The sequence below is a fragment of the Didymosphaeria variabile genome (assembly GCF_027946475.1).
Source record: "Didymosphaeria variabile strain IMI 356815 chromosome Unknown scaffold_5, whole genome shotgun sequence".
Lineage (NCBI taxonomy): Eukaryota > Fungi > Ascomycota > Dothideomycetes > Pleosporales > Didymosphaeriaceae > Didymosphaeria > Didymosphaeria variabile.
This window is the reverse complement of record NW_026611624.1, coordinates 4,143,846-4,166,633: the sequence shown is the minus strand read 5'-3', so window position 1 is coordinate 4,166,633 and position 22,788 is coordinate 4,143,846. Positions and strand designations below refer to the sequence as shown.

The following is a 22,788-nucleotide window of genomic DNA, read 5'->3' as shown; positions in this document are numbered from 1 at the left end:
GGCTTTTCTTCTCGATCAGGACTAGGTGGGGCACCTTCATGCAGACCAACTACTCGCTTACCAGCGCAGTGGGTCTTATACATATTTAGTCTGAGGGAAGAGACCTGTCATGTCTGCCGCGAATGACTAGGCCGCAGACCAACACCAAGTCTGTCGGATCTCGCCGACCTCAGGGCAAGTTGAAGATTCTTGTCTCGTCTCCGTCCCCATGAGCTGCATTACGACAGCTGCCTTCCCAACACTCCCCATGTCATCATGTTACAATCTATTTTATTGCAATATGTTCCATTTCGCTACCCTTATCTACTCGAATGTATCCCCCTCGTGAAACACCAAGCACCTAACCTCGATACTCTCCCTCCCCTCCTCCCCTCCGTCCCAGGGATACTAAACGCCGTGTGCGGCACCCTCCTTGCCCGCCCATCAAGCTTCGAATCAAAGCACTTTATCAGAATGACCTCTTCGGGCGTAAGTCCAGACTTATAGAACCACCTTTCCTTATCAGCACTCCATAGTCATCGCAGAGGGGGAAAACTCACTGATGTCCAGGGGCATACTTAACGCCGTACGTCTCCCCCTCGCGGTCCGGATAAATCAGCTTGGTCACTACCAGCTCGTCATCGCTTACACTGTGCGCGTCTGCGACGGCGAGCGGGTCCCGCTGCACGGTTTTTATCGGGCGCCAGACGTTTATAATTTGAACACGGTGCTTTAGCAGCTCTTCCGCTGCGTCAGGAAGATGGAAGGCGACGCGGGACTTTGCAGCGGCGTAGGATTGGTCTATGTGCACGCGTTGGACGGGGCCGCGGAGGGTGCGGTCGGGCGTAGTGGTTTCTTGGGTAGGGGGCTGCCGGCGGATGGTGTGGTCGAAGATGTGGATGTGGGATGCGCCTGTGCTAGTACACACTTAGATCTTCCGCCTTACTCCATGCTTGCTAAAACCAATCGCATCTCCTGCAATAGCCGGAAAGAAAGGGAAGTTTTGATGGCAAGACTTACGCGTCTTTCAACAACGCCTCCGTCTCAGGATAGTACTCCGCCCTAATCTTCTCATCGTCAAGAAAATCCTTCTCCTGGCTTACGTGCTTGTAGAACATGAAGCCTTTGTTATCCAGCGTGAACTTTTCTTCCGCCCCACGGACGTCTCGCACGGTGACGGCGTGCGTTTCTGGCTCGCGGTGGTAGGTTTCTGGCTTGTCTACGTAGGTTGGGGCGGGCGGCGAGCCATCGGCGTTGGGCTTGAGGTAGTGGAGTACGGTGTCTACGTCCTGCGGCTTGTTTGATGAGCTCGGTGTGATGTTGTTGAGAACTTGAGGGGCGAAGGAGGGCGTGGATTGAGGGTGTTGGATGGTGGCTGTGGCCATGATGCGCGCTTTGAATTATGCTGTTGTGTATTGGGAGTAGTGTTGGAGTGCGCGGTATATGCATAGGTGCATCGAGGGACGGGAAATACGCTGGTATATTCTGCCACGCCTCCTGCTCATTTTATATGGTTGGAGTTCTGACGTGGGACATGGCACAATATGTAAGCTTCCGAGGTGTTCTGACGTTCCCCGCAAGCACGCAATCTGCTGGACGAATAGGTGATTGTATTTCAAAGCTCCGCTGCAGCCGCTGATGGAAGTGATAGGTCGATTCTACGTATCATGTTGCATGGTTATCGATAGGGTGTATCAAATGGTGTGGTTGCTGATAAATTCAACGTCAAGTATGGATCGTGATAGGAGGAATGTGGGATTCGTGCGAACACGCAATTTTGGATGAGTCCAATTGTGTGTTAAGGTGACGAGAAAGAAGATAATGCATATTATAGTCTGTGTCCTATTCTAATCAATTGAGACACATGGAAGTGTTGCTCGCTAAGATGTGCTCAAGTGAAGAATGCTGCGGAGAAATGCACCGCGATACTGCGATTACCATGGTCTATTTCGGAACATGCACGAGGGTGGTGACACTGGTCCCATCTGCTAAAACACTCGTCTCTTCCTCAAGTCGATACCCTTTCCATCTGGGGATGAGTATAGTCCAGACGTACCAATACACTACTCCAAACAGAATTCTATTGCACCGTTAGCAATGATCTCGAAAGCACAGGGATGACTTACATGCTAACACCAACGACTGCATACGTAGCATACCAAATGCCACCAGCAGGTTTCTCTTTTGGTGGAAAGAAAGGTGCAGCAAGCAGTGCCAGAGAGAGCAGGATCCTGAATATGGGAGCTATAGTCCACGCCTTGAAGGGTCGTTTTAGATCTGGCCGTTTGTACCGCAGATAAAGTAGCCCAATTGAGAGCGCTAAAGCGAATATGGTGCCTGGGTAGCCCTCCACCTCTAGAATAAACGAGTAGACTTCATTAGATGGAGGTAGCGCGATCACTAACAGTGAAGGAATGTAGTGGACGATGAGAGCACCCATGGGTGCATTGAAGGGCTTGGTAGATGCGATGGCCTTCGAGAAGGGGAGGAAGCCTTGTCGCGCGATTTCTTGATTGAGACGAGCCTTGGCAGCGTTAGCAGATAGGGAGTGTGTATGTGGATGGGTACACACCAATGCGAACGTCACGACCATGACATTCCCAGCTCCTGAAAGTGCTACAGCAAGAGGGAGCACAGTCTTACCCCATTTCGGACCAAAGCTTTTCTCGAAGAAAAGTGCCGCGATGAGCTCTTTACTATGTCGAATCTCCTCCAAAGGAATTACCGTAAAATAAGCAATGTTGACGAGAAGATACAGGACGCAAGCTGAGACTAGCGAAGTAACGGATACCGATTTAAGCGTTCGGATTGGGTTCTTTACTTCGTTCAAAACATTGTTGATGTTCCCAAGGCCGGCGTACGAGTAAAACACTTTGAAAAGTGAGGTTGCGATGATGCCCCAATCCCAATTCGTGTCGGCCCATAGGTCTTCTCCGGTCGGAAAATGGCTTTTAGTGCCGTCGACGTTGCGCTCTTGAAAAGCAACGACGAAAAGCCCAGCGAAGACCATGAAGACTACTAGTCCGACTTTGATCCAGCCAAGAACGTTCTGTATCCATATTCCAGTGCGAAGAAAACATCCGTGGACGATGGTAATCGCGGTAAGCAAGCCGACGGCAAGCGATTTACGTCGGAAATCTGTAGCCTCGACATCGAACGCGAAGAGAGTATATTGCGCGAAGATGATGCAATTGCTTGCTGTGAAGCCGAGTAGCACTGCCTGTACAGCTACTAAAGTCGATGCAAGGAATCTCGGTTTGCGATACGTGAATTCGAGGTAGACTACGAAGTGTCAGTTATGCAACCCAAAAGGCACATATCAGAACGTTCGTTAAAGTCCAGATACGTGCGTACTGGGAACATACCCTTTTCGCCGCCTGAGCGAGGCAGCATACACCCATACTCTAGTGTCACAGCCAGACCACATGCGGCAATGACCGCTCCGACTACCCATAGAGACAAGCTGAGTCCCACGCTTCCCACGGATTTCACTATGACTCCCGGCGTTGCGAATATGCCACTTCCGATCACTCGGGAGATAACAATGATATAGGCGCTCGGCCAGCTGATGGTGCGTCCGAGAGTCGAGGTCTCCAGTAGGACATCGTCTTCGATGGAACGCGTGGTACCCTGTACAATCGAGCCATATGATTCTTCATCGCTATTGTTCAGCGTCTTTGAACTTCCAGTAAATGAAGGGGAACGTCCGAGCAAAGGCCGGTCTTCCTCCGCGTCCGTAGCCATCTCGTCGGTTATCGAATAACAGTTGTGATAAGACATTGTCGCGAAGCGGAATCTCCAGCATTTACGTTCGAGTAAAGCTCAAGGTAGGTTGCACAGGCAGGTTTCCACCGCACGCATTGTTGAGTCGACATGCTCGGCGCAGATGTCGAGCGTGTTGGGACAATTGTCAGCAGGTGGTCGCATCATCCGGAATGCGTATGTCGCGGATGTAGGATGGTGGTAAAGTTAGAGCTGTGCGTGTGGCTGAGGGTGTTGATTGGCTCCCTAGTCGTTCGTGATACATTGGGCCTGCAGCACGCCATTCTTAGCATCGTTGACGCACTGATCGACGAGGTAGGTAACACCGTCCCTTTTCTGTGTGGTCTGCCGAGGCTTCAAGTTGCCTCTGCCCCGACCTGACGGTATACTGACTTAAATCAGATTCTGTGCACATACTCCCAGAAGTTTGCTGATTTGTCACGTGATCATCTTTTTCACACTATGGTACGTAGCGCATGACGCTTAGCTCGATGTTTATCGTCCTACCGTCCGATGTTTGAGATCAAAATGATCAAAAGTACCCAGCTTGTCGATCGATCGAAGTGTTAACTGATGAAGCGTATTCGTAGTTCGCTCTTGCCAGGCACAGAAGTAGCTTATCAGTACGCCGCATTCCATCCATGCAAGGACGTTCATCCTTAAGATAACACAGGATCATGACATGGATGACTTCTATGCCCCCACACTCCTGACTTCGAATGTAAAAAAAACCTTCTCGCTGTTACACCAGTCATGGTCGGAAGAACCGGTTGTGATCCATGTCCAGAAGCTAGCAATGCGCACTACGTGACTGGCTCCCCTTAATGAACAATACATCCTTCCTGTATGGTAGGATTAAGCGAGTGAATAGAGATCCGGGGTAAGTGGGCCCGCGTCGACCCACTTGGGTTACATCATGCGTCAAGTGCGGGGAAGCTCAGCTACAAGCTCCCTTAAAGCGTCTCACATGTCGCATGCTCCCAAAGTACACGCCACGTCCTCCCTTTCGTCACCATCATGGCTTCCGGGTGGTTTGGAAAAGACAACGCGCCTTCGCGTCGGCCGGACGTGCAGATTCAGATAGCAGATCGCGAGCCAAACAACTTCTACTTGCCTAGCTCGAACAAGAGCACGCAGAGCACGCTGCCGCGCGCGCCTCCAGCGGGCTACGTGGATCCTACACACTCGATTCCCCACGTCCAGAACGCGTCTCTTTTTGATGTGGGCATCTTGAAGGACACGCTGGCACCGAGTCTTGGACTTCATTCTGGGTTGGCCATAATAGCTTGGGGTGCTGCAAACTACACCGGACGCGTTGAAGCAAAAGACTGGCTGTGGCCTAGTGGACAGGTTGTCAATGCTTGGTGGTCTGCCGTCGGACGCCGCGTGTACCAGGGACTTACACTCTCGCAAGCTCTTTATCGACTCTCGTGGCATGAGCGCCTCGTATTGACCGGTGTCACACTCTGGGGTGGAAGGTTGTTCTATCGCATCGCACGTCGATCGATCAAACGAGGAGAAGATGACCCTAGGTACTCCCAAGTCAAGCAAGACAAGGACTTCTGGGTCAAGTCGCTCTTTACGACGTTCTTGCCCGAGGCATTCTTCCAGATGCTCATCGCCTTGCCATTCACCGCGCCTTTCCGACACGAAGGCGCTGTTATGATGGGATACCATCCCATGGTTCAGATGGCTGCTGTAGGACTTTTCTCCACCGGCTTCGCTTTAGAGACTCTAGCCGATTACCAGCTTGACCAATACAAAGCTGAGGGCGGTACCGGTATCCTGAAGGAGGGTGTCTGGAGCATCGTGCGCCACCCAAAGTAAGTTTAGTCCACGAACCTATCCAGCGCTGTACTAATCTTTATATCCAGCTACCTCGGCGACGCCTTCGTGCACCTCTCCTTCATCGTCCTCCTCTACGGCTCCGACATGCTCGCTCCAGTCGAGCTTCTAGGTCCAGTCGCAAACTACGTTTTCCTGCGCTATTTCGGCGGTGACAACCAGAAGGAGAGCTATCAAACGCGCCGCTACTCCGAATCGCACCCAGCCAAGTTCGCTGAGCTGCAGAAGTTCCGCGAAGAGAAAAACGCGTTCTGGCCGACAACCCAGGAGCTCACAAACAGCTGGCTATGGACTGTTGTTGGTGTTGGAGCTGCTACTGTGGCGGTCGAAGAACTCCTCAGAACCTTCCATTAGATTGATCTTGGGGGGATGCTGGTGTTACTGATGGCTTGGAGGGCGTTAGGACCTCGATTCTCAGCTGGTCTTCCTTTGTGCAGGTTTATATTAGTTCAACAAGCGAATAAAACCAATTGTATTACAACATGTCGGGCATCCTTCGTTCGTATCCTAAATAGGACATGCGAGCATGCATTTGGTCAGCAAGCTGTAGCCTGCGGAATTAGTACCGCGTATTCTAGCGGAGAGTCCGCGGGTGTGACTAATGGACATGCTGATTACTTATTTTACTTGTTTGTATACCTCCTCGGACCTGCAAATGCCCAAATTTACGAATGTTACCGGCGCTGTGTTGTTCCTGCATCGGATGCGGAATACCGCAATGAGCGGCTCGGAGCCTGCTTTAGGGAAACAGTCACTACCTCCTACAGAACGCACCGCATGAACATCTAGCTGGTTCGTCCGCCCGAAATTGGTCTTCCAATGTTTGTGTACGAGTGAATCCTTCCGGCCACGGATGAACAGACTTTTGGCGACGTGTTCTATTCGACGATGCATTTGTAAAGCCCCCACTTGTGTGCGACACATGCGCACTTTGCAGCACGCTACCACAAGGGCGTAGCCAAGAGACGTACACAACGCGAAGTACAAATAGCAAGGCTCACACCACACAAAATTTGGAAGCCATTGAACTCAATCTCCCCAATTATCTACTCCCGAATTCCATCCACCTTCAAATTCCAAAATGTCCGCCCCCAAGATCCACCTCTACGCCCTCGCAGGCGCCTGCTCCGTAGCCCCGCACATCCTCCTCCACGAAGCGAGCCTCCCCTTCGACAAAACAATCTACAACAAAGAAGACCTCATGAAACTCGGTGGCTACCCCGACGAACTCAAGAAGCTCAATCCCAAAGCCAAGGTCCCCGTCCTACGCGTCGACAACGAAGTCATCACGGAGAACCCCGCCATCTTCACCTACATCTCCCAGCTCGCGCCGCAAAAGCACCTCCTCGGCAAAACCCCCCTCGAGACAGTCCGCGCCTACGAATGGCTCAACTACCTCTCCGGAACGGTGCACGGGCAAGCGTACGGGATGTTCTACCGCCCTGGACGGTGGGTCGACGTGCAGGATGGGTCGCTTGATAAGCATGTGGCGGCTAGGGCGAAGCAGATGATTCAGGAGGTTTACACGTACATTGATGAGAAGCTTGAGGGGAAGACGTGGGCGGTTGGAGATGATTTTACGGCTGTGGATGCGTATCTGTATATTTTTTATAGGTGGGGGGCTGGGCCGGCGGGGTTGGATATGGAGAAGAGTTACCCGAATTATGCGAAGATTGCGAAGAAGGTTGCGGAGAGAGAGTCTACGAAGGAGGTGTTGAAGGCGGAGGGGCTTAACTAAACGGGCGCGAGAGGCCGTCTACGCAACAGGTGCTGAAGGCGGAGGGCCTCAATTAAACGGTTGCAAGAGGTTCCAGTGCGGGCTGTTTGTCGGGGCAGTGACAAGATTTTATCTACCTCGCAACATCGAATGATATCACCTCAGACTTTGCCAGAGAGGTTAAGATCTCAGCTCTCTATCACTTGATATTCTCACGTGTTGTTTGTCCTCTTACCTTTGCGGGGCCTGCGGGCATTATCAAGGCGTCCCTCGTCCTAGTTTGCCTTCTTTCGCAACACATCGTTCGTCAACGACACAATCTTCACTTCATCCTGCTACATCATAGCTATTAGCAATCCTTCTACTCGCCACAACTGCAAACCCGAGAGCGAATCATCACACGTGAGTTCGATACTACTCGCGTCCCCCTCGAGCAACGGGCTTGAGACTGACGCGACCGAATAGTTATTCACTCTACATCCTGAAGCAATCGCTTCTTAGGAAACACCATGGCGCTAGATCGACACGATGTGTCCAAATGGGCAAACGAAGAGTTTCCTGAAGACTTCGCAGCACTTCCCTCTCGCCAACCCCTTACTTTCGTAAAACAGATCGAAGTCGGGGTGGCAGGGATCCCCAGTTCTCACCAGTCTTCCCTCCGGGGGAATGAGACGACTAGTTTACATCTACTTCGCGTCGGACGATACGACAGAACCTCAAAGCCATCAGGAGATGCCCCTGTAGCATACGCCTTAATCTGCCCGGAAAAGAACACCGGACAACCGTCGTTCCGAAAACTTCGCTATCTATGTGACGTTCATAAGGATAGACAGAGCATCGACATCACTAGCGATTACCGAAATATTCACTGGGAGACTCCATTTTGCAAGATGCCCGACGGAAACTGCGCTACTAGCAAAATACTCATTGATGTCCTCGTCTATTATTATTTTCTTGCGGCTGGTCGTTTGGATGGCGTACCTCACCAACACCAGTGTCAAATCTGTCTATCTCCATTCTTTCGCGACAACTTCAGGGCAGCGTGCGCTTGGGTCAAGAACGAAGGCAGAAAGCCACTCACCAAGCTGAAGGATATGCCCAAGATAGTACAGCCACCGTGGTACGGCCAGCATGAACCGCATGACTCAGCAGACCGTCATGCTGGAGGAGATGAGGGAGCAAACAGCGGTCAAGGTGCGGAGATCACACCTGCATACTCTACGTTGTGTACAGACTGCACGCTAACAACTTCCCAGGCTCTTCCAAACCTCTAGTGGTGGCAGCCAACGCCAACACGACAGAAGCCCCTCCATCCCAGCTCAAGCCTGCGCGGCGCGAGTTAGACGAAGCTTGCGATCTCATAGAAGAAACTAACAAGCGCTTGAAAACGGAGATTGAGGAGCTGCAGAGTGACAAGCAGCAATGGGAGGCCACCAAGAAGCGCCTCGAGGATGACAAGTGGACGCTCAGAAAAGACCTCTGTCGGGAGCGCGAGAGCATCGGAACGCTCAAGAAAGAGCTGAAGATTGGATACGATGCACGCGTCGCCATGGAGAAGCGTGCCATCCAGGCTGAGCAAAAGGTTGTGACTTGCGGGACCCAGCTTGAGAAGGAGAAGGCGATTACGGTTCGAGCACTGGGGGAAAAGGCGAGGTTGGAGATCGAGCTGCAGGATCTGAAGTCGGCGAAGAGATCTTGAAGCACAATGCTGATGAGCTTGGCGTCTACGCCCCTTCTGAGTTCCTCTTCAATAGCATTGCTGAAGAAGTTCGGGTCTGGGATTTGCTCTAGCTCGGTCACCTTCCTGCGGGCGAAGTACCCGTGGGAGCAATTAGAGACTGACATGATTTCTTCGGGTTAAGATACTCTTATTCTACTTTCTGTATGCAGACATATAATCCATTTCATTTTGTTCTCGGTCAATCATAGCCGTGACGCGTTGCCCTCATCATTCACTTCTCACGTGCAGCTCGACCGTGTTTGGCAAGTGCCGCGTTTGCCCAAACAAATAACGCGTCGCCTAAACCTCTCATCTCGCATTGTCAACACCGCGACGGGGTAACTTGCCGTCACCATTATCAGCTTAGTTCGCTGTGCGCTTCGTCGTGGTCGCGGGTAAAACACCTCTCTCCCAATGGTAGCATCATCAGGCACTTAACAGCGTAGATTCACTAATCATGATACAGACAATGGCCGAGGGAAGCTCGACCCAAAAGGTCTGGACCTTGGAAGCAATCCGCGACTGGGCCCTTAATGTGTTCCCCGATGCGTTCGAGGCGCTACCCAATGTCGCAACCCTCGATTTTGAGAACTTGGATGCCGAGAGGATAAAGAACTCACACTTCCGACTCCCCACGAGTGTTACAAGCAAATTGCTGGTCATCGGACTGTACGACGGCTTTGTATCAGGTCCAAAAGACAAGGTACTCGCCTTCCTCCATGGCGAGCATTGCAGTGAAGTGGGGTATATCCGGGAATGGTCCAACTCGACTTCGAAGTACTACATCAAGGTTTCCTTAGAGGCAATGACCAGAGTGGACGTTGAGGAGCCTCTGTGCAACATTGCCGACGGAACGCAGAGGGCCACATTGACGAGACTGAAAACACTTGTGTGTTATTACTTTTTGGCATCTGGACAGATCTCCCAGTTCGGTGACTACGAACCTTTCACGAGAGAGTTTCAAAAAGCGTGTGTCATGATACAGCATGGACAGGTCAAATCGGCCGGCTCGCGCTCAAAACCAGGACATCATTTCCCGTACTCTCAAGTTCCTATGGATGCCACTGTTAGCGCTCATGATGTTTCCGAAACCGACACGGTCTTCGCGAAGACAGAAGATCTTGGTCATTTCATGTCCGATGATACCACTGTTACCTCGCCTGGTGAGTCGGCCCAACTCCATGCGAACCAACCCGTTCACTCGCTGACCGCATAGTAGACCTCTCTGACGCCCCGATATTATCCGGGACCTCAACTATTGCTAAGCAAGCTGGGAAACGTCAGCCTCCCGACAGAGCAAGCGTTGAATACATGCTCCGTAACGTCAACATGGCATACACGAAGCTGGAGAAAGGCAGCAAGCGCCTGAAACTCGACATGAACGAGGCCCGAGCCAGAGACGCGGAACTTATCACGGAGCTCAGAGCCGAGAACTCGAAGTTAATGGCCAGGCTCAAGGAGCTTTCGGCCCAGGATGCTGGTTCAAGGGAAACCATTGGGAAGTCCATCATGGAGAGGAACGAAATGCAGGATCCTACCGAGTCGCATAACGAGAAGGACGGATACGCCCTAGCTCAGCTGCATAACATCCACAAGTGGCGTCTTGCAAAAGCCCAGGAAGACCTCAGACAAGCGGGGCGAAAGGCGAAAAAAATCTTCACGTCCACGGAAGAGTCATATGCATCATATTCACAAGAGATAAAGCAGCTTCAAGCGGAACTCCAAAAGGAGTCGGCACGTGCAGATGCAGCCGAGAAGAAGCTGGCAGAAGTCCGAGCTTGTGTTGGATACCGAGATTAGAAGCAGTGCATGGGCAACTCCCAGAGAAAGAAAGTTGACATGTCCAATTCTCTGTTGGATATGCTATTGAGAGTTTTCTGGCAGGTCCTGATGAGCATTGCTGATCATTGTTCTTGCTAGGCTTTCGAAGATTGGATAGTACGAAGGTTTCGCGTTATGAATCGCAAGGCGAAGTACATGTGTTAAGGTCTCATAAAGTTCGAAAAGGCAGCTTCCAAAAGCCCTGTGTATGTAGTGCAATGTTTTTCAATTTGTTCAACTGTAAATCAACCAAAGCGGTATTGACTCCGAGAGGTGTCTCTATCTAGCAGCTCGGTTACCTCAATTTTTTCGACTGAGACATATCTGCTTTAGAAACCTGTCACCACTATTAGCGAAGACTTTTCCGCGACACGATCCGTAGTCGTGGAACCAATACTGATGCTAATCAAACACGAAAGGAAGCGGCTCTCCGCTCTCGTTGAATATACCATTTGCCTCATCTGCTCTGGCGGCACAGCTCAACTGGTGCCCCACTTGATATTAGCCCAAGGCAGACACATCCTGGATTAGAAACACACCATACTAAGCTCAGAATAAGAACACACCTGCTGTAAATAGCGATGATGCCTCTTTCGTGGCTCGACGATCTGAAACTTACTCTTCCAACGGATTTCTTGAAATGACGAGGAAAAGGGTTATCGTATGCCGCGCGACACCTCATCCGACTACGAATTCACCATGAACAACGGAGCCACAAGTGACACACGGCAAGGCCAGTTTGATAGCAGACTTCGCGTCGGGTTCATCATCTACCGAACCGACTACCACGACGACGCACAATGGGATCGTTTCATGGCCTATCTCAACAACCAACCGCACACTGGGCTCGCCGACGATGGTAGGAGCGTTCATATATGGGTTGAAGGATGTGCTGCTATCTGGAGATTCTCAATACTTCTTGAGCTGAGTTGAAAGCCAGCGCTATTACTAGGTTTAGGTGATGGCGTATGATCATGGCCGGGGAAAACATTTGGTATTTGGACATGAGGGAATGATAAAATAGTTCCTCGGTATGTGTATTCGGGACTATACCCCAGAACGAATTCATTACATTTTGACTAGCTCATCAACCCGACTAATTATAGCACTGTACCACGACATTGGGCAACACGCGCCGAACCTAAAATGCACCACAACTCCGCCTTTTCCCGCAGCGCCTCTCATTCGCATACCACACGAGTCATTTCTCATCTCAAAGTACCAGTCAAGCGATACTACACTATGCTACCAGTGCAGACCTAAATCACGCCTACAAATTCTTGAAGTAATCGTCCCCACTCATTTTCCTCAGAAGATTGGGATAGTCATCCGGGAAGCTCATCGGCTTCCAAAAGGATTTGGGTTTCCACGACTTCGGATCAGAATAATCAGACGACCACGGCTTCGTCCACTCGGTGCGATACCAGCCATCTGATCTGAAGAGCGGCTTATGGGAATGGGCCTCGTCGACGCTGCTCGGGGCGATCCGCCATGCAGCGAAGCTATTGACATCCGTTGGGACGTGCTTGGTCACGTAGGCCTGATAGACCTCGTCGGCGGACGCTTGCAGCGCCTCCTTCATGAAGCGGACGTTCAGCGCGTTCTCCGGCTCGAAGAGCTTCGTGTCGCCGAAGGCTGCCCAGCGGTCGCCGCGCTGGTTCACTACCGTCAGCCCGCGGATGTTGTCCTCGTCGTGCATGAACTTGGAGCATGCGTCGGGCGCAATGGCCGCGATGTCGCCGGTGTGCAAGAGTATCTTGGCTGAGAGGTACGACAACATAGCGGGCGCCTTCATGCCCGTCAGGAAAGCGTCAGTCTTGGAGTGCGCGTTGACGCCTTTGCACACTTCTTGATAAAGGTCGTTGAGGGCCTTGCATACATTGTCGATGGCCTCGCCCGACGCGTGTAGTTTGCGGCGCGGGGTGCGGATATGGCCAGACGCAAAGCAGTCGCCCAAGTAGTGGTCTGCGAATGCATTCATGGCGTAAGCGATTTCGAGGTTGCCCGCTGCTGCGGTACGCATGGCGCAGGTGTGGCCGGCATTGTAGGCGGTATGAGCATCGTCACCGAAGTGGTCCAGGTTGAGGAGCGCCATGCGAGCGTACGAGGGACCGTCGCGCTCCATCGTGGCCCCGGTCAGCAGCTCGTCGGTTTTGGTCACAGGGATGAAAGACACGCTACCCTTGTCGTTGTTGCTCATATCTTTGTAGGCCTGTTTGGTTGACTTCTGGCCGGCGATGGCATCTCTGACTGCTTGTGTCTCTTTGGCGTTGATGCTGTCAATGGTGGATGCTTCTTTGCGTCCAGTCTCAGCTTTTCCGAGGAGATTATATGCGTCCATGAAGTATTGGCATTGTTGGTCGAAGTTAGACCCAGTACATATGGGGTTGTTTGTCGCAAAAAAGTCGCCCCCTAGGCCGTTTACTTGACCGTAGGTGAGCATCGTGCCGTTCTCGAGCGTCAATTTCCTGTCACCGGCTACGACGGTTTCAGAATCGGAAAACTTCAGTCTCAGCCGATCACCAAGGATACGATGCTCGGCATAGTTAAAGTTATACACCTGTGAGTAGAGACCGATCTTAGGCGTGCCGTCCTCTTCTCGAGCGGACGGCCCAAGGGCATACTTGCGGCCAAATTGGTAGACCAGGCGAGCAGGATCGCTCTCAAACTCTGGATAAGCCTCAGAAGTAGGCTTTGGATTGGTGGTATCGATGATGAGTGATTCGGCCTCGGACTTGAAAACTTGAAAGTACGGCTCTTGCTCAGCTTCCTCAGTCACGATTAGGCAAAAGTCTGATGACCATGCTGGGTGTCTCTCGGGCTTTCCGTCTTTGGTCCACGCAATCTGATACCTATCGGACATGAATTCGCGCTCGAATTCGTCCATGACTTTGGTCTTGGGCTCCTTTTTGGCAACCGGTGCCTCCTCGACGGGAATGGCAGGTTGTGTCCCGTTCGAGGCATCTTGTTCTTCTTGCTTGACGGCCTCTTCCAGCATTTTTGTGATTTCAACGTAATGTTCAGGCTCAGCACAGTGGGTGACAGCATCCCAAAAACAGAGAAGCTGTCGTGCGGTGAGTTGTTCCTGCTCGGCATCATTCTGCTCCTCGGCGTGTTTCTCGTCGGCCACCTCGGCGATCTGCACCACAGGCTTCTTCTGCCCCAAGACGGGCTCCGGTGTGGATACTGCAATGGTTTGAGCGTGATCAGCCATGATGAAGCACAAGTAATCTGAGTGATGAAGGAGACGAAGGGGGGAACGAATGATCCAGGACAGATAAATGGATCGAGATGCTTTAGACTGGAAAGTTGTACCTGAGGTCTGTGGATTTGCAACATGATGGTGGACACGCCTTATATGCTGTCGCGTTCTTTGATACTTCCCAGTGCATTCGTCGCAGCTGAAGCAGGTTGCGTGACAGCAGCAGACTTAAGCGGGCAGAACGGGCGCTCCGTTGCCGCAATAGGCAATCACATAAATACGCTGTCTCTTGAATAGTACTAGTATGCTAGATTAGGCTTAAGAGAAGTTCTCGACTTAGTATGGCGCTTTTCAGAGATACCCTAGAGGGTCGCGTAACGTGGAGAGAACTATCACATATGCATGCATACCTGTTCTTAGCCTTGCCGCGTGGTGTGGCTGCCTGAAGGTAGCTGAGACGAAGCCATTGTGGCAGATTGCGGTATGTGGCGCTGCGGGGAGCCCGCTTCGGTCGTATCAAGATACAGTCCGCACACGATTGTTGTTTCGTTTCTTTGTTACTATCGCCAATGGATCTCCAGTGAGTCGGAAAACCATGGCTGGAGCGTGCAGCGCCCATGACCGTGAATCTTATAACTTGTATCGACAAGTAGGTTTCCGCCAGGAAGAATGGCGTACTCAGAGGCTGGTTCTGTCGCTCATGTAGGAGGCTTATCTGGTGAAGCGAATCACTTCTGCAGTCTAGAACGATGAATTTCGCTTCGCTCGCTAGAATTGCCTTGAGCATTGCATGATGCAGCGCAAGCACGAGTCTAGATGCGCAAGCCTATAGCGGCCATGACAGGCACAAGCGAGCGTCCAGAATCCAGAGCACAGGTCCGAGCGAGTGGGGCCAGTCAACACCATCTTGGAGCTGTCTAGTAGATAGCATGGTCGGCTTCTTCTTTTGGTCGAAAGGGGAATAAAATCATGAATTCTCAGGGAAGGATCTAGCGGCACTGGATGGATGGTCCGCAGATGCGGGGGGTTGCTGTGAATGAGGGCGCAACGCGGATCTCCGAATAAAGTCTCGGGAGTCTCTAGCATGAAATCCAGCATCGAGACGTTAAGTGATGCGAATTCGAAGCGCATTGAAGACTGTTACTCATAACGTCTGAACCGAAGTCGCTCTGCTGCACAGGGTAAAGGACCGACCTCTAGGTTAGAAGCGAGCCGTATAGTTTACGAAGAAGACTATTCACAATCACAACAGTGATCACGCAGTGCCTAAAGAGACCACACATGCACCCAGGCGATGGAACAGATTAGAAGATCCGCGAAACACGTCTCAAGCCGCACCCAATCCGATCCGACAACTACGGAGAAGCTGGGCGCCTCCCATCAAGACTCTTAATTCTTGTCTACATGGACCTCCTAGGACCCTTCTAACAACCCCAAAGCACTGCACCCTCTACCACAACCCACAACCTCTCTACGCCATCCCACCATTAACCAACCTCCCCACTCCCCCACCGCCTCCTCAAAATCATCAAACGCCCTAATCGGCAGTTTCGCCCTGCGCAACACCTCCTGCCCCTCCTTCTCATTCGTCCCCCAGCCGTACCACAACCGGCTTCTCTATCCCCACCTCCTTAAACGCCATGATGATGCCTTCGGCAATCATATCACACAGCGTCAACCCGCCGAAGATATTGACGAACACTACAGACACGCGGGGATCGCTGAGCACAAGCTTGAAAGAGGTTTTGATAGTTTGGGACGTCGCTTTTCCGCCTGTGTCGAGGAAGTTCGCGGAGGAGGTGTAGGGGAGAGCCGCGCGGCGAGGACGTCGTTTGTGTTCATTGCGAGGCCTGCGCCGTTGACGAGGGTGCCTACTAGATTCCGCGGTTTCTCTTGCGGTGATGAGGGTGGGGTTTGCGTGGCCTTTGGGAGGTGGTTCCGGGGAAGGTGGGGAGTCGAGGGGATGAAGACGATGCCTGCGGCTTCGGCTTCGCGGTCTATCGCGCTGATGGAGGCGGTGTCGCGGAGGGCGTGCAGGTCTGCTTGGCGGTTGTTCGACTTGAAGGCTGCGTCGTCGAAGAAGAGGTAGGGGGAGTATATTTGTACTTCATCTTTGTCTTCGGGAATTGAAAGCGAGAGGGTGGCGGTGATGGCTTCTTTCTCTTTGTACAGCTTCCAGAGGTTTGAAATCAGCTCTGCGGTCTGGGCCTTTGCTTTCGGTGGTGCGGCGTCGAGTTGCAGGTACGCGATTGCGTCGTTGATGGTGGATTGGGATGGGCCATCGCGGTAGTCGAAGGGGAAGTGGCGCGCGCGGTTCGGGATTTGGGCTTGGAGGGCGGTTGGGGCGGCGATGATGTTAGGGGAGCGAGCGGAACGGGCGACGGTTATGCCGACGAAGTGATTTGATTCTGGAGTTGATGATGGCGTGGGAGAGACTCTGATGCTGTATGATTGGAGCAGGTTGGCGGATTGTTGGGCGTTGATGTGGAGGGCGCGCTTCTGCTGTGTTGATGGAGGCGGAGATGCTGGGATGGGTCTGCGTGGGAAACGGGATGCTGTGTGATATGCCCGGCGTTGCTGTGCTTGGGCTGCTGATTGTTCCTACACTACAGTTAGCACCATTGGAAACAATCTCACTCATTCTCACTTACGATCTTCTTGACATTCCGTCCAGACTTCGCGAGAATCTCTTTCATCACCGTCCCGAACTTCGCTGGATGATCGACCATAGTCACGCCCACGCTCTCCAGCGCCCTATACTTCGACTCCGCGGTACCCTCTCCAATGCCCACCCATGCACCTGCGTGTCCCATGATCCGTCCCGGCGCCGCCTGGAAACCCCCTATAAGTGCAGCAATAGGCTTCGGATCCTTGGCCCTCTTCCTATAGTCTCTGATCCAGTCCGCAGCCTCCTCCTCACTCGTCCCACCCAGCTCTCCTACCAGGATAATAGCCTCCGTATCGTCGTCATGTTCAAATACTTTCAAGGCATCCACGTGATTCGTCCCAGCAATGACATCGCCGCCCATGCCGATGCACAGACTCTGACCGAGCCCCGCCCTTGTTAGACTAGCCACAGTCTCGTAAGAAAGAGTCCCGGATTTTGCAATGATGCCGACGTGTCCCGGAGAGAAAGTAGGAAGCGGCTGGAAACCAATGCGGCATTTCCCTATGGCGGAGATGATACCAGGAGCGTTGGCGCCCACAAGGCGAGATTTTGACTGCGTCTGCAACATCGAGTGAATCTATCCACGATCAGCACATTCCCTACCTTCTTACAGACACAATCAATGAGAAGAAACTCACCCTCATGATATCATGCAACGGGATATGCTCCGCAACCGCCACAATAAGCGGCACCTCCGCTTCAACCGCCTCTTCAATCGCGGCCGCCGCCTGTGGCGCCGCAACATATATCCCCGTCGCATCCGGCTTCACCTCTTTCATCGCATCTCTTACAGTTGCGAAAACAGGCCGTCCTAGATGCTCTGTACCAGCCTTCTTGGGATTTGTTCCGCCGACGACATTGGTGCCCCATTCCATAGACTCTTGTGCATTGGCGGTGGCTTGCTTTCCAGTGAAACCCTGGAAGATGACTCTTGTATGGGAACCGATCTTGAGGTTTTGAATCGTATCGTCATATCCCTCTCTTTTCACACTCCTTGAAAAAGCCCTTCTCGTCGCCGAATTCGCGAGTATCCGCGCGCCTGTGCAGCGCGTGCGATGTGCGAGCATGACGCCACTTTTCCTCTATCCCACAACCTTCCAAAAGGGATTTTCGGATCTAGCTCTTCAATGGACCAAGCCTGGCTTCTAGATATTCGGAGTCTAATTGAGGTAATATGTCTTTAATGCATGATGTTGTGAGCGATGTAGCCTCGGTGCTGTAATTCTGTGCGACGTCGGAGTAGAGAGCGCGTTCGGCTATATGAGCAAGTAGCCGACGCGCCCCTCCCTGTATGAGCGTCACCATTGCGGGTCGTACCGATCCGAGGTACTACCGCACATTAAGACTAGATAGAGGTGCAAATGCGCTGGCCGAGTGTGAACCGATCATGCGAAGAGTATATTCCTCGATCTCAAGATGAGGAACGAATGTGGTCGCACAAGCTTAGGCTTGCAGAAGGATGTGATTATCGCGTTCGTTAGCTACCTAACATCGACGTACCAATCCACCCTCCCAGTGTGGTATCGTATCCATGATCGTACAGCGGTCGGCCAAATGAAGTTTTGTGAAGTGGAAGGAGTGCAAGTGCAGGGGAGGGAACATGGATTATAAATATCTACTCAGCAGCCGTCTCGCGAGCGAATGTGAGGGTGCAAACAGGATAATGCAGTCAACTCGATTCTTCCAAAACGCCTCGTCGAAATCTCCAAGCCCGTACATGAATCAAGATTGAGAAAGGGTGGTATCAGATGGGAAAGTGAAAGCTTTAGAAGTCGGAGCGCGAGTTGTACGACGCAAGTCGTGTTGTCTCATGCGGCGAAATTCGCGAAGTAGCTGACAGCGGTCCTGGGTTGAGTTAGCAATGTTTGCTCAGACAGTTGTGGTGAGTGCGTACGTGATGGCCGTCATGACGGCGACACCGACAAGAGCCCTCCTTGTGACCTTCTCCTTCGCGAGCTTCTGCTCCAGTGTGGACTGAGTCCTGGCGAGCTTCGCAGGGCGCTGCGGTCGTTCGGCAGCCTCGTCCTCGCCCAATTCCTCCGCCTTGCGCTTGGACACGGCGCCCTTGGTCGCATCAACTCCATCGAGCTTGTTGGCCTCTTGTACCATAGCCCTCGCTTGCTTGATGAGTTCGGCGGGGTCTTCAGGTTCCCGGAGCTCGGGGTGATCAGCCGGTACATCGACCTTGACGTTAGTGGTCTTCGTCTCGATATCGCCGTCCTGCTCAACCGTCTCTTGAACTTCGATGCGAACCGTCTCTTGCTCCTTAGCCTCACCATTAGCAGGCCCGGTTGCTACCAGAGTACCGTTCTCGATGACGTTCTGCAGATCGCCAGCTGCCGCGCCTGTTGCCGTCTCGACAATCTCCATCTCCTCTGTCTGAACCACCTCGGATGTCTTCTTCGCGCGCGGTTTTCGCGGGGTGGCGATCTTGCGACTTGGTGTTGCCATTTTGCTCGGGGAAGCTGAGCGCGTTGACCGCGCGCGTGTGGAGGCGCGGAGCTTAGGAGCGTCGAATGAGGCTGAGGGGACTGCGCTCGGGTCGAATTTGGGCGGCATTTGAATATGCGTGGTGTGCTTGTCCTTGTTGCCCTTCTCGATTGGAGTGGGGTCGAGGAGCGCATCTATCCAATGGCGCATGCCATATTCGTCTGCAAGAGCCAGTGCTAAGGTGAAGGTGGTCAGTGATGCGCCTAGGCGGGGACGTTGGCGAAGTGAGATTACCTTCTTCGGGCGCAAGCCACACGCTGCCAGCGACCTCCTCTTCGCCCGCAGAATGAAATTTCTTGTGGTGTGCGCGTTCGGCTTCTTCCTCCTTGGTCAAAGCCCAAGGGAAGGCAGCCTTGAACATGCCAGTTGCGCTGATGTAGCCATCGCTGCTCCGTCGCTGCCCGTCGCGTCAGTCGATCGTGTACCCGTGAACCGCTATTTTCATCTCCATACCATCAAAAAGTACGATTCCGGATACGAAGCCGTGTTCTTGAGCGCGAAAATTTCCGACCCGCTCAGATCCTTGGGCAAAGGTACTCGCAAATGCGCGTAGTCAAACGTGCCCTTCTCGGCGCCCTTGATGTTGCTGACATTCGGAATCTTCATATTGAGCTGCGTTTGGCCCAATCGTCGCCGCTCAATGAGAATCTCGACTGCGACATGGTCAGTGACGCTGCGCGTAAAACGCGATTACGAACCGTGTACGTACTTGGGGGCGAGTGTTCCGGCACGACGAGAGGATTCCTCCCCTCAGGAAGCGTGCGTCGCGAAACCATTTTCAAAGTACCAAGCCGGGTTTACAACAGAAAAATGTTGAGCCGATGCGCGCAGCGCGGTGGTGGATGTAGACGGCGACGAAGCACGTTCGCGCGCGGTATGGACGGAGACGCTCGGTCGCGTAGACGGCCCGAAGCAGCTGTGCACAACAAAGTGATCGCTGCGACGCGAAAGAGGCTGCTTTGAGGATGCTCTGGCGACTCGTGTCGGGGAGTGCTGAAGTTGCAAGGGCAGGAGCAAAGAGAGAGGAGGAGTTCGCGCGGCGGGCGTGGATCCCCTGTTCTTGCTCGATCGGGGGCTGGTAATGGTTGACCCGGCAAATAGCCAAGCTTTTCTTCCCCAGATCTGACCGAGCCTGCCGACCGAAGCACGACGGCAAATATTCTGATTGCCTGTTCGGTATGCTCTCTATATTTCAAGGGTATTCATTGGTGGCTAAAGGTTCCCTCCCCGGCGCGCTGAGCTGGCAGGAACGCGATCAGTCCTGGCATGGCTTGCAGCAGCGTAGCGTGTTAGGAACGCTGCCGCGCAAACACCGTCTAGGCTCTCGGCTCATCGATTGTCCTCTTGAAGGTCGACCAGAGTGGGCGATGGGAACGACTGGACAGTGCCGCGAGCTTGTCCTCTGCCTTAGTCGCCATGAAATAGCAGTCCCGGAGCCCCATGCTGAGGCCACGTGATGGAGGAAACAGTACGACGACGCGTTGGATCGCGTGGAGGGATGGAATGCCAGACATTTTTTACAATGAATAGCATGTGGATCTGAAGGTCTGTGACAATTGCTCGGAAGGAGACGTGGTGACACTTGGTGTGAGATAGCCATAAAGACAAACAAAGGCAGTCACTCGTTGGTCTGAGATGCTTGCACGTGTCTCAGCAACGTCCAGGGCTTCCATTACGCCACAAAATTCGCCATAGGCTTCGCCGGCGTCATTGAATGGCTAGGACCCAGTTTCGATCATATGTTCTGATGCCAAATTCAGACTCGCTTGGGTTTGCGATTGCCAGAACCAATTTCAAACGCCAGTGGGTCGAGATACACTACATTGTTGCAACATGATCAATGTACGATGCTATCGCTTCGATGGGCTGAATGATTCTCTGTGTCTCCCTGGCGCGATATGACCTCTATAGAACAGCTCCAAATACCATGAAGAAGGTCTTGTTGCAATATCCATACCATGGAGCAGAGTCTAGATAGCGCACACGGCGCGCTAATGCAGGAAACTCGGTGGCGCGGTCAGGGACTGGCACCAATGCGGGCAACGGCGGGGCACGGGGCGCGAGTTTCAGGCGGTGAATGAAGCCCCCACCAAAACGTCCAGACGCTCAGAATCTCACTTCAGCCCCTCTTCCACACACGTACACTGCTCAATTGTACACCGTCCTTCTGTCACTTGTCGTCTGTCATAAGCAGCCTCATCGATACCCCTGAACCTTTGCGCAACCATGGCCGATCACGACGACCTGCACCCTGAGCCCACCGAGGGCTTCAAGGTCGGCGAGAAGAAGACGATTGATGAATACCAGCAGCTAGGTGCGTCCTTCCTCTCTTGCATCTTCTTCCCCTCCACCGAGCTCTCCGCAGCTTCCTTCCCCAGTATCCCACCAAAACCCCAGCTAACCACATACCTGTAAACAGACCAGAACGACGAGTCCCTCCGCAAGTGGAAAGAGTCACTCGGCCTCGGCGGCGGCAAGTCAATCAGCGACCCCAGCGACCCACGTAAATGCATCATCCTCTCTCTCGGCCTCGAAGTCGAAGGCCGCCCCGATATCATCATCGACCTCAAGACGCCCGGCGCACTCGAGAAGCTCAAGGACCAGCCGTTTAGGATCAAGGAGGGCGCGCAGTTCAGGATGAAGGCGCAGTTCAAGGTCCAGCATGAGATTCTCGCGGGCTTGAAGTATCTCCAGAAGGTCAACAAGGGCCCGTTGAGCAGTAAGATGCAGGAGATGATGGTGAGTTTGACATATAGAGGGGTGGGACATCGAGTAAGGGGAGCATAACGCTGACTTTGGGGTAGGGAAGCTATGGACCTAGTACGGAGGAGAAGCCTTTTTACGAGAAGAAGTGTAAGAGATCATTGATATGCTGTGGGAATTTTCCTGTGCTAACAAGGGACAGTCGAGTCTGAGACCGCACCTTCCGGTCTGCTCGGTCGCGGCCACTACAAGGCTGTCTCCAAGTTCGTCGACGACGACAATCAGACCCACCTGCAATTCGAGTGGTCTTTCGACATCAAGAAGGACTGGTGAGCTGTCGCGCAGTGTGAAGGGGAACATATGGGACAACTGGGAAATTCTGCCTGATATGATGAGATGACGATCTCTTGATATGGACGGAGCGGAGTCGGCTTACCTCGACTTGACAAGCCTCATGGCTGCTGATGATATCATGACAAAATTCTACCACTTCCGAACATGAGGATTCTCAGAGCATGCTGATACGTGCTCGCCAAGGTGGATGTGCAGTCACGCGACCCGGGCTTGGGCACTGTTTCCCCGGATATTCTTCCGTTTCAGTGCGACCTTACATGGATCCTGCTCATGGCTCTAGATCATCGAGCCTGTGGAAGCAGAACCACCTGGCTGCAATCCTCTTTACTTTCACAGTCCTCCCCGCCCAAGCGCGATCGTTCGTGCCCGTGCCAAATTTCTTCGCCGATACATTTAGTATAGACACATCCTGCTCCCATGGATCCAGTACAGACATTTCGCTCTCTCCGCCTTCCCCGTCATCATCGTTATCATCTTCATCATTTCTAGCATCGTGTGAGAAAGTCGGTTGCGTCCGCCCGCCCTGG

General features: G+C 52.8%; 10 protein-coding genes across 10 annotated transcripts; 5 read left to right on the top strand and 5 right to left on the bottom strand.

Annotated features, from left to right (window-relative positions):
* Nucleotides 1-535: 535 nt before the first annotated feature.
* On the bottom strand, nucleotides 536-1,364 carry N0V89_007835 (uncharacterized protein; the record flags this gene model as incomplete). Its single annotated transcript, XM_056216596.1, has 2 exons — nucleotides 536-896; nucleotides 1,000-1,364. The coding sequence occupies 2 exons, from the start codon at nucleotides 1,362-1,364 to the stop codon at nucleotides 536-538; spliced, it is 726 nt and encodes a 241-aa protein (XP_056070843.1).
* Nucleotides 1,365-2,101: 737 nt separating this feature from the next.
* Nucleotides 2,102-3,723, bottom strand: MUP3 (low-affinity methionine permease; the record flags this gene model as incomplete). The annotated part of the gene is made up of 2 exons (XM_056216595.1): nucleotides 2,102-3,261; nucleotides 3,345-3,723. The coding sequence occupies 2 exons, from the start codon at nucleotides 3,721-3,723 to the stop codon at nucleotides 2,102-2,104; spliced, it is 1,539 nt and encodes a 512-aa protein (XP_056070842.1).
* A 1,035-nt stretch (nucleotides 3,724-4,758) lies between these two features.
* On the top strand, nucleotides 4,759-5,940 carry N0V89_007833 (uncharacterized protein; the record flags this gene model as incomplete). Its single annotated transcript, XM_056216594.1, has 2 exons — nucleotides 4,759-5,564; nucleotides 5,616-5,940. 2 exons carry the CDS (start codon nucleotides 4,759-4,761, stop codon nucleotides 5,938-5,940), a joined length of 1,131 nt encoding a protein of 376 aa, XP_056070841.1.
* A 727-nt stretch (nucleotides 5,941-6,667) lies between these two features.
* N0V89_007832 (uncharacterized protein) lies at nucleotides 6,668-7,324 on the top strand (the record flags this gene model as incomplete). Its single annotated transcript, XM_056216593.1, has 1 exon — nucleotides 6,668-7,324. The coding sequence occupies one exon, from the start codon at nucleotides 6,668-6,670 to the stop codon at nucleotides 7,322-7,324; it is 657 nt and encodes a 218-aa protein (XP_056070840.1).
* Nucleotides 7,325-8,193: 869 nt separating this feature from the next.
* Nucleotides 8,194-9,002, top strand: N0V89_007831 (uncharacterized protein; the record flags this gene model as incomplete). The annotated part of the gene is made up of 2 exons (XM_056216592.1): nucleotides 8,194-8,497; nucleotides 8,560-9,002. The coding sequence occupies 2 exons, from the start codon at nucleotides 8,194-8,196 to the stop codon at nucleotides 9,000-9,002; spliced, it is 747 nt and encodes a 248-aa protein (XP_056070839.1).
* Nucleotides 9,003-9,492: 490 nt separating this feature from the next.
* N0V89_007830 (uncharacterized protein) lies at nucleotides 9,493-10,823 on the top strand (the record flags this gene model as incomplete). Its single annotated transcript, XM_056216591.1, has 2 exons — nucleotides 9,493-10,186; nucleotides 10,240-10,823. 2 exons carry the CDS (start codon nucleotides 9,493-9,495, stop codon nucleotides 10,821-10,823), a joined length of 1,278 nt encoding a protein of 425 aa, XP_056070838.1.
* A 1,291-nt stretch (nucleotides 10,824-12,114) lies between these two features.
* On the bottom strand, nucleotides 12,115-14,058 carry N0V89_007829 (uncharacterized protein; the record flags this gene model as incomplete). Its single annotated transcript, XM_056216590.1, has 1 exon — nucleotides 12,115-14,058. The coding sequence occupies one exon, from the start codon at nucleotides 14,056-14,058 to the stop codon at nucleotides 12,115-12,117; it is 1,944 nt and encodes a 647-aa protein (XP_056070837.1).
* Nucleotides 14,059-15,747: 1,689 nt separating this feature from the next.
* On the bottom strand, nucleotides 15,748-17,589 carry N0V89_007828 (uncharacterized protein; the record flags this gene model as incomplete). The annotated part of the gene is made up of 3 exons (XM_056216589.1): nucleotides 15,748-16,647; nucleotides 16,698-17,291; nucleotides 17,353-17,589. 3 exons carry the CDS (start codon nucleotides 17,587-17,589, stop codon nucleotides 15,748-15,750), a joined length of 1,731 nt encoding a protein of 576 aa, XP_056070836.1.
* Nucleotides 17,590-18,583: 994 nt separating this feature from the next.
* N0V89_007827 (uncharacterized protein) lies at nucleotides 18,584-19,810 on the bottom strand (the record flags this gene model as incomplete). Its single annotated transcript, XM_056216588.1, has 3 exons — nucleotides 18,584-19,365; nucleotides 19,439-19,601; nucleotides 19,658-19,810. 3 exons carry the CDS (start codon nucleotides 19,808-19,810, stop codon nucleotides 18,584-18,586), a joined length of 1,098 nt encoding a protein of 365 aa, XP_056070835.1.
* A 1,620-nt stretch (nucleotides 19,811-21,430) lies between these two features.
* Nucleotides 21,431-22,240, top strand: RDI1 (rho GDP dissociation inhibitor; the record flags this gene model as incomplete). Its single annotated transcript, XM_056216587.1, has 4 exons — nucleotides 21,431-21,518; nucleotides 21,624-21,943; nucleotides 22,009-22,057; nucleotides 22,110-22,240. The coding sequence occupies 4 exons, from the start codon at nucleotides 21,431-21,433 to the stop codon at nucleotides 22,238-22,240; spliced, it is 588 nt and encodes a 195-aa protein (XP_056070834.1).
* Nucleotides 22,241-22,788: the final 548 nt, after the last annotated feature.